General features: G+C 43.8%; 1 protein-coding gene and 1 pseudogene across 1 annotated transcript; one reads left to right on the top strand and one right to left on the bottom strand.

The window, feature by feature from the left end:
• The window catches only part of LOC118011583, a 13,375-nt pseudogene extending 10,702 nt beyond the window's left edge, over window positions 1-2,673 (bottom strand).
• A 1,641-nt stretch (window positions 2,674-4,314) lies between these two features.
• Window positions 4,315-14,091, top strand: LOC118011067 (cystatin-13-like). Its single transcript, XM_035005636.1, has 3 exons — window positions 4,315-4,780; window positions 9,557-9,670; window positions 14,008-14,091. The coding sequence occupies exons 1-3, from the start codon at window positions 4,553-4,555 to the stop codon at window positions 14,089-14,091; spliced, it is 426 nt and encodes a 141-aa protein (XP_034861527.1). The 5' UTR covers window positions 4,315-4,552.
• Window positions 14,092-17,496: the final 3,405 nt, after the last annotated feature.

Genomic DNA, 17,496 nt, shown 5'->3' with positions numbered 1-17,496 from the left:
AAGAAGAAGAAGAAGAAGAAGAAGAAGAAGAAGAAGAAGAAGAAGAAGAAAAGGGGAGAAGAAAGAGGAAGAAGAGGAAGAAAGGAATTTATTAGCAAGAGATGCGTTGTTTAAGCAAAGTTGCCCTTCTAAGGGGAGTGAAAGGAGTCTATCAGTTAATTTCCTAGTGTTTACCAGGAAATTCCATGTTTACTGGTTAAAGATTACATTTCTGGTGGGTTGACACTGTAGTTAGGTTAGTTATTAAGTCTTGGTTTACTGACTTGGGGACTTAACCTAAGTGATGCCATTTAGGCCTGTGGTTTTCTTTTCAACAGTGGAAACAACCCAAATGTGTGCAAATTGGTGAATAGATAAATGAAATGTGGTATACACATACAATGGGATATTATTTGGTAATAAAAAGAAATGAAGTAGTAAGATAAGCTATAACATGAATGACCCTTGAAAACATTACCAGCCGTTGAATTGTGTACTTACATGGACGGATGGTATGGGAATTAGATTTAATAAAGTTGCTTAAAAGATCACCCTAAACATGAGCAATGAGCCTAGGTGCGTCCCAGCTGCTCTCCAAATCCATGGGATACCCTGAGTGACAAGCACCCTGTTGGTCCCTTCTTGAAATCCTGATGCCTGCAGTCATGAGCAAAAAGAAAGGCTTTTTGGATGGCAATAGCTTCTGGAACAATCTGCATCTGTGGTTTCTGGTGACTCCAAAGTAGAGAGTGTGATTTGTTGGGAGGAGAGGGTTTTTGGGGGGAGGAGTCGAGACCTGAGGATGGGCCCCAGGACTCTGGCTTGATGGAGCCCCTTCCCCTTCAGATCTGTGGGTCCACATCCACCACAGCATTCAGCAACTCCCCCACTCCCTTTTATTTCCCAGGACCACCTTCTTTGAGAGGAAGTGGCATCACAAATGGGCTCCTGTCCAGACCTGTGGAAGTCACAGAGAAGGGTGTGGGTGTCTCTCTGCTTTACATTGTGCAACTTCCTCTGGACACAGATACCAGGTAGAGGTGAATCAACAGGGGCAGCTAAAGAGAGTTCTTACCACAGGCCAGTTGTTTTCAAACAGTTGATGTGTGGCCAAGAGGGGAAATGGATTCATTTTGGATGTGTTGTCTGCTCAAATTCTTGACTCACTTTGAATCAAGACAAAGGAGGAAATTGTCTTTTTCTTTTGGATTTAAAAAGAGTTTTCCAGAAAAGAGAATTCAGTCCTTTACCAAATACCAAATATCTTCCAAATAACTTATTCTGTGTTCCCATTCATCTCTCGACTTTGCCTATATGTGCATGTGTGTGCAAGCAACAAAATGTGTGGCCAAATTAATTATTACTTCCCATTTTGGTGATTGTGTTTTATACCTGCTTAGAAAGTGCTCCTCAGGTCGAGCACACAATTTTGTCTCAAACATCTGAACCCTCAGCCAGGCACTCTCAGGTTTTACAGGCCCAAGAGTCTGACTTCCTGTTTGGAGTTTTATCTTATGTATCTCAGGTAAGATTCTCTTTATGCTGATCTATATTTTGCTCTGGAAAGACAAATATTAATCCCCAGGTTTCTGAGTTCCCAGGAGCTCCCTGTTACTGCTAGGGTCTAACTGCAGAGTGGGATGGAGTCTGCTCCTCAGTGGAGCCTGGTTTGGGCCTAAGAATCACTACCAGGAGAGGGAACCCCCCCAAGGGAGAGGGAGGCAGAATGGGGAATGTTTACTTGGGACAAGGTTAACAATGGAGGTACATATGGCTAATGGGTCTGTGGGGATCTGCTCATTCATTCATCCCACAGAGGTAGGTTATGCCAGTACTGTCATTGCCAAATGATGTCTTCTGCTTGGTGTTTCTGGGGGCAGCTCTTGCTAGCCATAGGCACCACCTCCCCAAGTGCCTCTCAGTCCCAGATTCCCTGACCTGGCCATTTGGTGCCTCATCCTGCCTCTAGGACTATGGAGTCATATAACAGAACCCTGACAGAAATGATCATGGAGGTGCTTTCATTTCCAAGGAGTTCAGTCCTAAGCCCAGGAATTTAGAAAGCCAAGAGGTGTGAAACAAGCAAGATTTCTGCATTAGGGGCAGATACTGCTGGTCTTGCTGAGCCTGTGGGGCTCTGGGAGCTGAGGGACCTGTTAGAGGTGCCCTGCCCTTGAAGAGCATCAGAGGGGCTGGGCTTACCTCACAAAGGGCCCATAGATGTGACCACCTGGCCAGAGAGGGTAGCCAGAGGGCAGAAGCACCCCTGACTCAGGCCTAACTAACACTGACCAGGTGTAGGGGAAAGAACTGAGTGTGCTTGAGTGTCCCCATGAGGGGAGCTGGTCAAAGCTCAAGTCCTCAGAAGGAGAAAGATACCACCTGTGGGTGAGGACAGCCAGCTCAAGTCTCAGCAAGCAGGAGTGTGGTGAAGAACTTGGTTCTGAGGTGGGTCTGGGGTATAGCTGTACTGGGTGGGGAAGGTCTATAATGCCAGGATGGCCTCCAAGTGTGCCCTGGGCAACATATTCAGATATTATGGAGTAGAAAGTCTCACAGGCCAAAGTTAGCCGCTCAAGCAAATCCCATGTATATCAAGTAAGTGCAAACCATCAGGCAAGAGGCTAGGTGGGGAAATGAAGCAATTTAACATACTTCAGATATGGGGGCAAACTGGGGAGACACAAAGGCCATGTTGCCCAGACCCTGGACCTGTGATACTCTCTGCTGCTTCAGTCTCCTTGCTGATGGGGTTAGAGGGCCCAGAGCGGGGATTTGAGCAAAGCCTGTGCAATGTGTCGGAAACACCCACTGGCCCTGAGGAGAGACACAGGTAAGTCTGCCTGGCACAGCTGGACATGTTGAGGATTTGGTTGGTGGTTCCTGGGGTGAGGACACATGGGGCCATGATGGCATCATCACTGGTTGGTTGACATAAGACCTTATGAATATTCTGTGCTCTATGTATCTCATGTGTAGTTAGTGTCTGATGGATATCAGTTGCCCTTAGGTTCTGCTGCCACAGTCCTTGCTCAACTTAGGCAAGCTATACTTAGCACTTGTCTGTGGTGAACACAACCTTTGGATTCTGCCTTTGTCTCTGTTGGGGAGGAAAAATTTCCTGTCTTCCTCAAGGTCCTTCCAGCCAGACTAAGAATCAAATTGACATGCAACAGATTAACGGGAGAAAAATCAAATGTAATTTCATACATATGGGGAATCCACACAGACATGGAAATTCCAAAGACAGTCAGGCAAACTGATGTATATAAGTCATTCTGAACTAAGGAAAAGGAGGGTGGAATCTGGGACTTCAAAGGGAAGAAATGTAATCCTCTAGAAGAAAGAAAAAGAATTGATGTTTGGTAAACAAATATTTATTGGCCCCATGGAAACAATGAGACAAAGAGAGGACTTTGATCCAACAGGCCTTACTAGGTTACCCCTGTCTACCATACCATGTTCACATCATAATGTAGTTGTCTGTGGTGATAGCTCTCTTCCTGGAGCAGGGCCTCTAAATTCTTTTTAGGTGGCTGGAGGAGGCGAGGAGGTAAAGAAATTTCCCTGAATCTGCTGGGTTTTGATTGTTTTTTAAATCAAAATTATCTTCATGCCCAGGTGGCTTCCTTGATGTGGCCTGCCCCTGGCCCCTACACCTGTCAGGCTATTTGCTTCTTCATTATCTATACTTAACACATTAACTGTTGTGCCTCTGTCTCATGAACTACATCCCGATTCACCTTTTATAGGAGAATGGAATCTCCTCAAGAGCAAATGCACATTACAAGCTGTGATCTACACTTACTCATTTGTTAGATTGAGGTAGGTCTGAAGGTGTGTTTCAGGCAATGAAGTAAAGCTCTGACAGGTAGCCCGAGGCATTTACTTGACCTCTTTGTGAGACCTATTTTCGTCCTGTGTAAAAGGGACTACTCATTATGTGGCCCCAAGGGAGATAATTAAATAAGAGAAACATGTGATATCCTTATTATAGGGCCTGGCAAGACTCAATAATACTCCATAAACAGACCCCAGTGTGATGGCTAATGAGCCTGACTGGAAATGGGAGAGATGGTGGGGGCAGTTTTGAGGCCAGACAAAGGCTCAGCTGAGGATTTTCATACATGCTCCTGAAGAGGAAACAAGATGAGTTTCGAGACCCATGTTCTTCTTGTGACAGTGCTTCTGTTGCAGGTCCTTGTGCCTTCTTTGCACTGAGACCAGATACAGAGAGACACTTGCACTAGATGTGTGGGAACCTCGCAGGCAAAGAGGCAGGGGTCAGTTGGTAGGGATGGAAAGGAGTGTGAGTGCATGGAGGCAAGCATTCCCTCCAGAAAGATGGGAAAATGGTCTGAATTGTGACTGCCCAATTCTTACTCTACCTCTCTTTGAGGAAGGAGAAAGAGACCATAGGACACGAAACTAACAGAAGTTCTCCCCCTTTCGTCCCTAGCAGTGCCAGGAAGACCTGAGGGTGTAGAAGCAGCAAGGCCAGCCCAGCCCATGTCCTGCCCCAGTCCTGGAAGGATAGAAGGAACAAGGCCTATACCCCCTTGGCTGAGGTACCATGGCCAGACTCTGCCTGAGCCTGCTGTTCCTGGTGGCCACTGTGACCCTTGTGTCCAGAGGTGTCCACACCTGGGGCAGGTCGAAGGTGGTGAGGAAGTTCCAAGACATCCCGGAAACTTACGTCTATGTGCAGCAGGCCCTGTGGTTTGCCATGAAAGAGTATAACAAGACCAGCAAAGACAAGTACACCTTCAAGGTGGTAAAGGTCCTGAAATCCCAGGAGCAGGTTGGTGAGCATGTTCTCTTTGCTTTTTCTCTCCAAGATGCGGTCATGAGGGGGCCCATTATCCACAGAGGGCACAGACCCCAGGGAGTGGAAAATAGCTGAGAGATAGATGCCTTTAGCCAAATATATATTAATTTTATTTTAGGGGTTTTTGGAGGAAAATTAGTTATGCTTCATCTTTTATTATTCTATTATGAAATAGCCATTAAAATAACTTAAAATTGATTACAGTCATATCAGAAAGTATAGGTGAGAGTCTAAGAAGGCTGTGAGGGGGCTAAGTCTGGGACAATTTGGGCTGATTTCATCAAATGAGTCATTATAGGTATGAATTATAACACAGTGAAAAGGCAAAGAAAGTGCAAGTCCTGGCCCTGCTGCTTCTGCATCCTCTCCTTTCACTGAAAAAAGGATGGGAAGGCTCTTCTTTACAGAAAAACGCCTACCTGTAGATATAAAAGACTGTGTAAGTAGGAAATCATCATGGCATCACGGCAATAACTATTTCAGGCAAACATCATCAATGAGTCCTACACCCACTGGGTGGGAGAGTGGTGGAGGACAAATTGCTGCAGGGATTCTTTTTTTTTTTTTAATTTTTTTTATTCTTATGTTAATCCCCATACATTACATCATTAGTTTTAGATGAAGTGTTCCATGATTCATTGTTTGTGCATAACACCCAGTGCTCCATGCAGAAGCTGCAGGGATTCTTTCATTAATTAATTACAATAGGGAAAAGATACCCTTACAATCAGAAAATCTGGCAAATGCCTTGTTCACCAAATGCTTGTCACCAACACTGGGACAAACTAACATCATGTGCCCCTGATGTGAAGTCATGGAAAAGACATAGTATCACCTGTGCATGGTAGACTTGTCTAAAATCCACCCCCTGAAGGAAATCATGAACAAATCCATATTATGGGGCATTCTGTAAGACCTCTTAAAACTATCAGGGTCATGAGAGACCAGGAGAAAAAACAGGGAAACTTCTGGATTAAAGGAGGTATAAGAAACATGACAACTAAATTCAATATGTGGTCTTGTATTATCCCTTGGATTAAAAAAAAAACCCTATAAAAGATGTAGTTGGGGGAATTGAAATGCGGACCATATCATAGAAGAGAGCATTGCATCAATGTTGTTTCTCAAGAAAATTGATTGGACTGTGGTTTGGGGGGACCCCAGAGAGGAATCAGTAGGTGCACAGAAGGAATGGAGGTTCAGCCAGTCTGGCTGGAGTTTAAGGAAGGGAAGAGAGAGGGGTTGGTGGGAAAAGGGGGCTACCCTGCAACATCGGAGTGACATGCTGTACAGGGACAGTCTTTGTGCTCCTCTTCCTCCTTCACTAGCCCTGTCTCCTCTCCACCCTCTGCTCTCTAGCCTTTGCTGTCCATCCCTCCAGGTCACCAGTAATCTGCTGAGATTCCTGTTTTCTTAATGGGGTCAGGAGAGAAGGCTCATTTGGCAGGTTCATGTCCCTTTGAGGCTGGGACATTTATTTGGCCTCTTGGCCGTCCTCCACACTCAGTGGGTCTTGGCTTCCTCCTTTTCTTTTGTGTGATCCTGGTTATGTTGTTTGTGTTTCTTGGATAATGGACACCTGGGGCCAGGATGTTTGTCATCACTGGGTGGCCAAGTTAAAGTCTCATGAATATCAACTGCCCTGGGGGCTCATTTATATGTAGTAAACTAATTAACAGTGAACTATTCCACTTTCACGGACTTGTCTTTATCTATGCTTTTTCAGTTCCAAAAATAGATGGTTCTGCTTTATTTAATCAAAAGTACACCGAATTCTCATGTCTCAAAAATTATACATCATTTTGTACTGTGTGCTAGTTTTTTCATGAATGTACATTTTATTTCTCAGCTCACTGTAAACTCTTGAATGCAGGTAAGAATTCAAAAGAATCAGGTAGAAACAGGTTCAAAAAGAGTCTAGAAGAGAGGTATTTTAAATTCCTTGACCTTCCATCTACATACCACTGGAAAACACACTGAAGAAAAAGGTGAGGAAGAATGAAACATTCCCCCCCCCCAAATAAAATTAACTCAAAACAAAACAAAAGCAAAAAGAAAAATGCTTGGTGATAATTCAGATTAAATTTAGTAACACACACAGGCTCTATATAAAGAGAACAACTATATCTTATTGGTTGACATAACTTAAAAGTACAAAGCTCTCTATCAAGAGCTGGACAATTATAGCCTGCAGCCAAGTCTGGCTTGCTGCTTATTTTGTATGCCCCATGAACTAAGAATAGTTACAAGAAATTTAAAAAAGGATATTTTGTGACATGAAAATTACATAAAATTTAAATTTCCATGTCTATAAATAAAGTTTTATTAGAACATTGCCACCCGCATTATTTGAGTGCAGTCTAGGGCTACTTTTGTGCCTCACTGACAAGATTGTATGTTCTGAGCCTAAAATATTTACTCTCCAGTCCTTAAAGAAAAAGTTTGCAGCTACCTGCTCTAGTTCATAGTTGACTGAGACTCGGCTGCAGATTCTGTGCGAGGTGAATGATGGTAAAAATAAGCACCGTGGGTCCAATTATGCTAATTTCTTTCAAGAAATACAGTGCAGTGCTATATTTATATTTTTTCTCTTCCTTATAATTTTCTTAATAAAATTTTCTTTTCTCTAGCTTACTTTATTTCAAGAATATGGTATATAATATATATGACACACAAAATATGTGTTAGTTGGCTGTTTATGTTATTGGTAAAGCTTCTGGTCAACAGTAGGCTATTAGTAGTTAAGTTTTTGAGGAGTCATAAGTTCCACTTGGATTTTTGATTGTGCCTGTAAGCCCCATGTCGTTCAAGGGTCAACTGTATATACAGTCTACTTTGTGCCAGACCTGGTTGCTTTTCATATGCTCATTCAGATCTTATAACTCATTATGTAGGAACTGTTTTCTTCCACTTTGAAAAGGAAATAGGCACAGAGAGGTTTAGTATTTTGTCCAGGGATACACAGCTATTATGTAGAAGAGCCAAGATTTAAACCCAGGCTGTCTGTTGTGAATGAGCACATGTTACTGCCTGAGTGATATGGATGGAGTAAAGTGGTGGGACGTTGCAGCCAGAGGAAAGAGGTCATGGAAGGTCAGGAGAGTCAGAAGCCCTGTCTGTGAAAGCAGTGAAGGGCTGCCTCAGCAGCCAGGACCCCTATCCTCTTCCCTTTTCTAGGCAATTAGGGGTCAAGCTAGGGCTAATGGTCAGTTGGTGCTTGTTGAGCATGATTCAGAGCAGTTTGTTTTTATGATAATTTTAACTTGGAAATATTACTCAAATATAAAGCAGTTGTTCTCAAGTGGGCATGGATTTTGCTTGGCAGGGGACTTTTGGCAATACCTGGAGGGATTTTTGGTTATTACAACCAGAGGGGGCCACTAACTGACACTTAGCGGGCAGAGGCCAAGGACGCTGCTAAGCACCCTACAGTGCCCAGGATAGCCCCTACCACAAAGACTGATCCAGCACCAAATGTCAATAGTGCTGAGGTTGAGAAACTTGTTATCCAGTCATAAAAAATATTCTAGAAGTATAGACGTCTGGAAGTCATTGAGTTGAAAAATAGAAACAAAGACCCAATTTCTTGCATTTCCAATCTGGCTTGTCATTTCCTGAGGGCACCCCCAGAAGCAGTTGGCTGTCCTTCCAGACACTTTATATACACTTACACACATAACTGGAAAATTTTAAAGTATATATGATATTCAAGAAACCGTTCCTAGAATTCTGCCGACCACTACCATTATGTTCAATGCCCAGGCAACTTCTTGAGAATGTCCAAAATGTTTCCTATGTTTTCAAAATGATCTCTTACTCTTCTAGGGTCAGTTATTGTGTTTAACTTGGTCATTCTCTTTAATACATTCTCTCCCTTAAGTTTTGTAAAATCTTACCTTGTTCTCATTTTTAAATAATAAAAGTCTCCATTTGCCATTGTGCATCTCCATTTCCCCATAGGGCCCTCTGGAATACAAGGGCTGGTGAGGGGCTCTTCATGGGAGAGGAAGAGTCCCTGAAATCAGGGACTTGGGAGGGTGTATCATGTGGAATAGGGTTGGATTGCTAAAATTGCCAAGGAAGGAAGTTAGAAAAGCAATACCCTCCAAGCAAATTTCAGTTCTGGGATGTCTTCTTCTCCCAATATTGACTAGGTATGAAGCTGTTATAGACTCTGCTGTTTATTTCCCAAGCTCCAATAAGCAAACCATTACCTTTCCCAGGAAAACATTCTTTGGGGAATAGTTTTCTTGCTTTATCTTGGGGACAGTTGTCATTATTTAACATTCAATACCATGATGAGAGATAGACAGACAGAGGGAGAGAGATCAAGGGAGGAATTTCTTCCCCTCCAGTTACCCCAAAATTTCTGGCAAGGAAACTATTGGAGGGAAGGAGGGTGGTGGGGAGACGTTCTTTGCCCTAAGCAGTCAATGACATGTTTATTTATCAGAGATGACAATTGATATCATGTATTCATTTATGATATCTAATTTTTATTTTTTATTTTCTTAAAGATTTTATTTATTTATTTTGAGAGAGAAAGAAAGAGAGAACACGAGTGAGGGGAAGGGGCAAAGGGAGAAGGAGAAGCAGACTCCCTGCTGAGCAGGGAGCCCGATGCAGGGCTCGATTCAGGGCTCAATCCCAGGACCCCAGGATCATGACCTGAGCCAAAGGCAGACACTTAACCGACTGAACCACCCAGGTGCCCCTATGATATCTAATTTTTAAATTACTCCTTGACAGGTCACAGAGAGTTTGGACTACTTTCTTGAAGTCAAAATTGCCCGAACAATGTGCAAGAAAATTTCAGGAGAAAATGAAAACTGCTTATTACAACAGGATCCCCAAATGCAAAAGGTATGGCCTCGGTCAGGTCTGTGTACCAGACAGAAAAAAACGATAGGACCAACCCTGCTAGTTTCCTTTTTATTTTTATTATTTATTTTTTAAAATTTTATTATGTTATGTTAGCCACCATACAATACATCATTAGTTTTTGATGTAGTGTTCCACGATCCATTGTTTTCATATAACACCCAGTGCTCCATGCAATACGTGCCCTCCTTAATACCCATCACCGGGCTAACCCATCCCCCACCACCCTCCCCTCTAAAACCCTGTTTGTTTCTCAGAGTCTATAGTCTCTCATGGTTCATCTCTCCCTCCTATTTCCCTCCCTTCATTTTTCCCTTCCTTCTCCTAATGCTAGTTTCCTTTTTAAACCATATTCTGATCATATTCAGGACCAAGGACAGCCAGGTTCTAAACATAGAGCACTGTTTCTATCAATTTTTGCTGATATCCCTCACTCCTGCCAACACATACATAGACACTTAGTAGCTTAAAGCAACACCCGTTCACTATTTCTCACTATTCTGCAAAGCTGGGCTGGGTTTGGCTGGGCAGATTTGTCTTGGTGATCTTTTCATAGAAGTTACTTCCAGTTTTTCTCTTTCATAGTTGAAGGTGCGTACACAAGTATGTATATGTCTGTGTCTTATGTATTTTCTTCACCTATTTGGTATATACCTAAAGCTGGCATGAGACATAGCTAAGCAAAAATAATGGCAGATTAGTGGTTCCTGAAAATTGCCCAGACATGTGCAAATAAAATACATCTTCATATTCTAATGAATAGTAGGCACCACAGCAGAGCACCAAATGCAAGTGGATGGCTACATCTAGAGAGTAAGCTATAAGTTACTGGAACTAGTTTTCAATTAAGTAACATTTTAAAAATTCTGGTAGATACTAAGAGTGATATATCAAATACCCATGTGCTTGATTTTATAACTGTTGTCATTTTATTACATTAATTTAAAATGCTTATTTCAACCAGTAAAATGTTAAATACGCATTCCACTCCCCTCTCTCTAAGATAAACACTCAAATTGTTGAGAAGTGTTCCTACCCATTAAAAAAAATTAATCTATGCCTGCAGAGTTTTGTGTGTTTTTCAAAATGTACATACATTTTGGAACTTCCTCTTGTTTTCTTTTCCACTCAACAGTATGTTTTCAAATTTATTATGTTGGTACAATCTGTTAGTATTTATTTATGCCAAATGATTTCTTGGGCCATTTAATGTGTATATAAATCAGGCAAAATTGTTTTTATTACTGCATATTAAGCTCTTATATGGCTGTATTATGTCATATTTGACCATCTTGCTATTTGTGGTCATCTTAAAATTTCACTTTTAACCATAATGCAGCAGTGACAGGGTGCATGCAGACTGAGCAGATTCGGAGCTTTCCTCTGGGGTGCCTGGGAAGTGGGTCCACCACTTAGCCACACGTGCGGCTTCAGCGCTGGTGGGGCCACCACACGTGACTCGCAATCTCCGTTTTACTCTCCAAAGTGGTTGAACCAGCACACCCTCCTTCAGTGGTGTGCACAGTTGTTCATTTTCCCTCAGCACTTGGGGTTGAATCTTAAATGTTTTCATTCTAGTGTATGTGAAAGGTGATCTCCCCACCATTTCACTTGGTTGCTCCCTGATTTCTAGTAAGGTTGAAATATTTTAATATCCCTAGTAATCATCCACGTTTTCACTTCCAGGCCTTGCTTTTTAATGTCTCTCCCCCCCCCCCCCCCCCCCCCCGCCCCGGAGCAACCAGAGGGCCCCTGTCAGGAGCCACAGTCAAGTCACTGGAAACCCCTAACCTCAACTCCTCAGCTTCCCACTTCCTGTCTGTCTCCCCTTGGCCAAACTCAACTGCAAGCCAGAGGGTGCCCATTGATGCGATCTCTAGAAGTCAGAGGGCAGAGTGCCCATTGACACAGACAGTGGAAGTTATAGAGCAAGTGTGCCTGTTGGCATAGCCCACTGAAGTCATTGGTCTTTCAAGACACTCCAGGTCAAAATAGAAGGAATGCAGACATGGAGAGACACATGGAGAAAAGCCAGCATGGGGGCAGGGGGTGGAGACAGCAAGATCAACAGGAGTCTGTTAGGAGTCTAATGGACTAGCTCAGATGAGAGATGATGCTGTTTGGGATGGTGGAGGTACTCAGTTCTGGATGTCTTTGAAAGGCTTGGTTGAAATTTGCTGATGGATTGGCCATGGAGAGTGAGAGGAGAAGAGCTGAGGATGACTTCAAGGTTTGTGGGGTTTTGAGGCAGTTCTCTCTCTTGGTTTTCTCTCATGCTTTCATCTTCTACATAGAACATCTGGCATTCAGTAGACTTCGTCACTTTGATTGCATCCACTTCTTATCATGAGGAGAGTCTTCTCTGTCTCTGTCCTTGCATGGTGTCGCTTCCCATTTCAGAGCTCCTATAGATTTGACCTTATCTGCTTTCTTTAGTTATTTATTGGGATTTAGAAAAGAAGAAAAGGCAAACATCTGAGCTCCTTGGAATATAAATTTAAAACTTGATATGATTTTAAATAGTTATTAACTTCACTCATTTCATGTGGAAAATTTGGAACTTTCAAAAGTCACTTATGTAAAGTTTACCACTGTCAATATATCGTTATTTATACCTGCTTTTCTGTATTTTATATTTGTATTTTTGTATAGTTGGGATCATACTGTATACTGTTCTATAACCTAGATTTTCATTTAATAACAAAGTGTAAGGATTTCTAAATATTTTTATATTATTATAATGGGTAGGAACACTTCTCAACAATTTGAGTGTTTATCTTAGAGAGAGGGGAATGGAATGTGTATTTAACATGCTTTTGCCCTAACTATTAACATGCCCTAACTTTTAGCTATTATGAACAGTGCTTTATGCCCTCTGACTTCTAGAGATCGCATCAATGGGCACCCTCTGGCCTGCAGTTGAGTTTGGCCAAGGGGAGACAGACAGGAAGTGGGAAGCTGAGGAGTTGAGGTTAGGGGTTTCCAGTGACTTGACTGTGGCTCCTGACAGGGGCCCTCTGGTTGCTCCAGGGGAAAAAAAAAAAAAAGACATTAAAAAGCAAAGCCTGGAAGTGAAAATGTGGATGATTACTAGGGATATTAAAATATTTCAACCTTACTAGAAATAATTGTATAATTGTAAAATTATTTGAGAGCATTATATAGTGAAACTGTGATTTCATTTACTTGTGTTCCACATTTTACTTAACAGATCCCTGAGAATTGGTTAAGTTTTCCTAACTTTTAGCTATTATAAACAGTGCTTTAATAAATATTCTTTTTTATTTCTCTTTGTGTGATTATTGTTTCCTTGTAGGCAAAGTTCCTGGAAGTTGAATTACTCATTATTTTTTTCACTTCTTAAAGATTTTTAATATATGTCCTCTAGGATTGATCCTGATAATTGGGTTTTTAATTCCTCTGTTTCCTGACTTTTTCCTGTCTACTTTGGCTGATCCAGAAGTTAAGCTATTAGTCGACTCTGATAAGCCCACTTCCTCCCCTTCCTACTACTGCCAAGAAACAGCTGAACCCGTCCCAGATTCCCCTCCAGCCAGGGTGAATCTCTGGGCTGGCCACAGTTCTCCAATGGCCTGTCTGGATTGCTGGTAGCTTGGCCTTATTTTCTTCTTCAAGCTGATCCCTCAGTATTTGTATCTTATACAACTTCAATTCTGTTTGATGTTGCCATTCATGTTTCCATTGATATAGGAGTGGTATTCCTCATTTGTATTTTTATTCTAACTGAATAAAAATTTTAGGAGTGAGAGGAGGGATACAAGTGAACTCATCCCACACCAGGATCCTGAAACTCTCGCTCATTCTGCAGGCCCTGGGAAAGAGCTCTATGTGTCCCCTCAGTTCCCTGGCTGCAAGTTTTGCTTCTTGTCTCTGGCCAGACCTTGACCTGCCCCACCAAGACATGCAGGACTCTGTAGTATTCCTGCCTCTTCTGGGAAGGACTCACCAGGCCCTTCAGGCAGCATGCAATCTCAGTAGGCTGCAGGGGAGTCAGCGTGGCTGGATGAGGGCCAGAGCTGGAGATGAAGATTTCTGAGATAACCAGTTTCTGGGCTCCTGCTATCCATGATGGCTTCAGATCACAGGGAGGTGAATTGGCAGGGGTCCATCCTGGTGAGTGAGGCTGGCTCCCCTGCCATCCGGTCTCAGGTCTAACAGTTCAGGGACTGCAGGGGCAAGACTGGCTCAGGCTGCCTTTAGCCACCCTGAAGCCAAATCCCAGCACCCAGAAATAGAAACTTCTGTTTGTTTTTCATTTTTCTTTCTTACAAACTGATTATTCTTTTTGTCTCTTTTAGATGTTTCTTTGCACCTTTATTGTTGCAACCAAACCTTGGAAATTTGAGTTCACTATGCTGAAGAAACAATGCGAAGAGGTCTAATTATCTTCTAGCATGTTCGACTGTTTTCACTTCCATTTTAAAGAAGGAAATACACCTGCGAAACATCTAAATAAGCTGACCCATTGACTTCATTTTTGTGGCCTTTTTGCTTTTTTGTGTGCCCTTCAGGGGCTGATACTGAGAACATGATACCTTTTTACAGTGTTGGTCAGCCTCTTCTAGTTGACTCACTCATCTACTAGCGGGACAATCTGCTGCCAGTAGATGGAAGAGACTGTAAACCTGTTTCCTTATCTCATTGAACTCTGAGCACAGATTACTTTTCACTGGCAGCTGTTTCCGGAGAACTAACTGGAGGACGCAGTCCTCAACTGTTTTGAGCTGATGGATTGTTTCTGCAAGATTCTGAGGGGTCTGGCTGCCTTGAGAGTGTTCCTTTCATGGATTTCCACAGAAATCTCCCTGCCTAGGACTCCAGGGAAGACACAGCCCATTGGCTTAAAAACAGTTTTAGACAACTGATCCAACTGGAAGATAGTTGGGTTATTTGTATATTTGCAGTGTACTTTTGGTTTTGAAGTGAAGCAGAAACAATGTAGGGGTGATTGATGGCTCATGGATACTAGGCTGCTTTGTGCATGAATGTGTGTGCGTGTGTGCACAGTGGGATATATCAGTTATCTAATGCTGCATGACTAATCACTCTGCCCTTAATGGCTTAAGTAATTTAAATCTCTTACGGTGTCTGTGGGTCAGGGATCTGAGGGTGGCTTGGTGGGGTGGTTCCAGATGTCATTGTCTGTTGAGGTTACACTCAGACATTGACTACACTGCCCTCATCTGAGGGTTAGTTTGGCTCTGGAGAATCCACTTCCCAGGTGGCTCACACTTATGACTACAAGTTGGTGCTGGCCACTGACAGGAGATCTCTGTTCTCCATGTGGGCCTCTCCACAGAGCCTCTGGGTGCTTGGTATGGCTTCCTCCAGATAGAATGTTCTGAGAGACTAAGATGGAAGCCACACTGCTCTTTGTGACTTAGCTTCAGATGTCATACACCATCGCTTCTTCCTTGTGTTAATCATCCCCCAGATTAGCTCTGGCTCAGCGTGGGAAGGGACTGTACAAGGGTATGATGACCAGGAGATGAGGATCAGTGGATGTCATCTTGGAGGCTGGCTACCACCGTGTGTGCACACATGTTCATATGTGTTTGTGTGTGCGTGTATGTGTGCATGTGTGGAGAGGTAGGATAAGATGATGAAGATGGTTAACATGACCAGAAAGAGGCACTTTCTGAAACCTGGATATGGAAGTTACAGCACTGGTGGGCAGGTCAAGTCCAGCCAGGGCAGTGTCAACAGTAACACAGGAACAAGGGCATGCATGCCTTCTTCGACATGTAAGAGACGGTAAAGCTTGGGTGTCACCTGTCTGACAAGGAAACACTCCCTGTACCTGAGCCTTGCTGCCTGAAGGCTTTCTCTTCACCTATGGGACATGGCTAGAGTGCTGGGGAGGGAATGCCCCAGGCTCCAGACCCTTGGACAGTAACACTGAGGCGTGTCCTATCTAGTTTTTGAGATGTGCCCAGCAAGACAGAGCCCTAACCTCCCACATTGTTAGTCTGCTCTCTCTGACATGCTGCTTCCCACTCTTACTTCCTCACTGCCCTTCTGGTATTTTGTATAATCCCCTCAAAATAAATCACTTGCACTTGAATTATTGTCTCAAGCTGAGCTTCTGGAGGAAGCAACCTCATAGTGGAGCCCAGATCTACTGTGAAGGGCAGCCTGGGACAACCTGGGGCATAACTGGGGGAGATCAGGCAACAGGACACACTTGCATTTTCTCACCTCAGCCAGTAACCATGTTCTGGGGAAGGCATGCCCAGACCTCCCTCCTCCATGTGGTCATGGAGTTCTAGAAACAGAGGCAGACCAGTTCTTGTCACATTGCTCCCCCGCCTTGGGATGGGGATCCCTATGCGAATGGCCCCTGTAGCTTTCACTTCTCTGCCCACCTCTGCCCTTCAGCCCGCAACCACTGCCACAGCATTTGCTCTCTTGCTCTATAGCTGGAGTTGGCCAGCCCCATCTGGTCCCATGAGCAGCCCCTAGGGCTTTCTCCTCTGAACCCTGACAATGTGGTTCCACGCCTGGAGGGACCTAACACATTGACACACCCTAGGCTGGTTGTTTCCATCTTATCCACAATCCTGCAAGCATCTGGGACAAGCTAGACTTTACTGACCACACCCAAGGTCAGCTGTCTAGTACTAGTGGGATATTGCTTTGGGTTTAACTCTCCAGAACTATCTGGGCCCTTCTGATGCACTGAGTTAGTCAGAATGAAGAATCAGTATCAAAACAGTTATATATATGAGATTTCTGAGGGTTTTTTTTTTTTTTTTTTAGATTTTACTTATTAGGAGAGAGAGAGAGAGAGCATGCATGAGCAGGGGGGAGGGGCAGAGGGAGAAGGAGAAGCAGGCTCCCTGCTGAGCAGGGAGCCCGATGTGGGGCTCCATCCCAGGACCCTAAGATCATGACCTGAGCCAAAGGCAGATGCTTAATCATGGATGCTTAACTGACTGAGCCACCCAGGGGCTCCGGATTTCTGAGTTTTTATTTGCCCACAGTTGTCAGTGTCATATGCGAGCCTGAAGAGAACTCTGAGGCACCTTCATTATTGGCCCATTCCCTTCCAAAGTTCAAAGCCTCATTAAGGCCAAGTCTGTAGCCTGGGCCACCTGGGGGACCAGGTGACTGTGAGAAGTTATCCTGCCTCCACCCTCCTCTGCAGAAATTGTGCTTTTTAGAAGATACATGGATGACAGAAGCATTGGCTTTGTCACCATGTCCTCATTTTCCCTTTGATCATGAGAATTTTGAAAAAAAGAGAGACTCAAAAATGTAGCTTCCAAGCAAGACACACTCCCTTACTGGGCTACACTAGGGCCAGGGAGAAATCCAGGTCTGCATTCCACGTCAGGTATTGGGATCTGAGGGGAGTTGGAGCATCAGGGACATCAGGGACCACTCTGAAATGTGTGGGGTCATGCTGAGGCTCACTCACAGGGCAAAGACTGCAGGCTGCTGGGGTAGCTCTCCATGTACGTCACCGGCCAGCTCCAACTACCCCAGGTCCCAGACCCCTTCCTCCTTCCTCTGTCCTCCATGGGAGAGGCCTGGGCATCCACCAAGGCCGTCCCAAGTTTTCCACTTCATTGTTACTTTGTGTTCAGTCCTGTATTTATTGAGCCCAGGCTATATCGTGACCCTGACACCTTGGGAAAGTTGAGGAAAGTGTCCACTGTCTCCTGACAGATGAGGAAGTGGCCGCAGAGCAGAACATGGTAGAGCATTTGATAACCAGCATAGCTATTTTCCCAGTTGCAGGCCTTGACCCAGAGACTGAGGCCAACAGGCCAGTACTAGGGCAG

The sequence above is a fragment of the Mirounga leonina genome, unplaced genomic scaffold, assembly GCF_011800145.1.
Source record: "Mirounga leonina isolate KUSES-001 unplaced genomic scaffold, KU_Mleo_1.0 Mir_150, whole genome shotgun sequence".
NCBI classification, from domain to species: domain Eukaryota; kingdom Metazoa; phylum Chordata; class Mammalia; order Carnivora; family Phocidae; genus Mirounga; species Mirounga leonina.
Note: the sequence above shows the minus strand (reverse complement) of the source record. Positions and strands in the feature narration are given on the sequence as shown.

Bases quoted from the DNA above. Each gene is read 5' to 3' on its own strand.
- LOC118011067 (XM_035005636.1), top strand. From the start codon at position 4,553: ATGGCCAGACTCTGCCTGAGCCTGCTGTTCCTGGTGGCCACTGTGACC. The intron at 4,781-9,556 runs GTTGGTGAGCAT...ACTCCTTGACAG, and splicing joins TCCTGAAATCCCAGGAGCAG to GTCACAGAGAGTTTGGACTA. The intron at 9,671-14,007 runs GTATGGCCTCGG...TGTCTCTTTTAG, and splicing joins AGGATCCCCAAATGCAAAAG to ATGTTTCTTTGCACCTTTAT.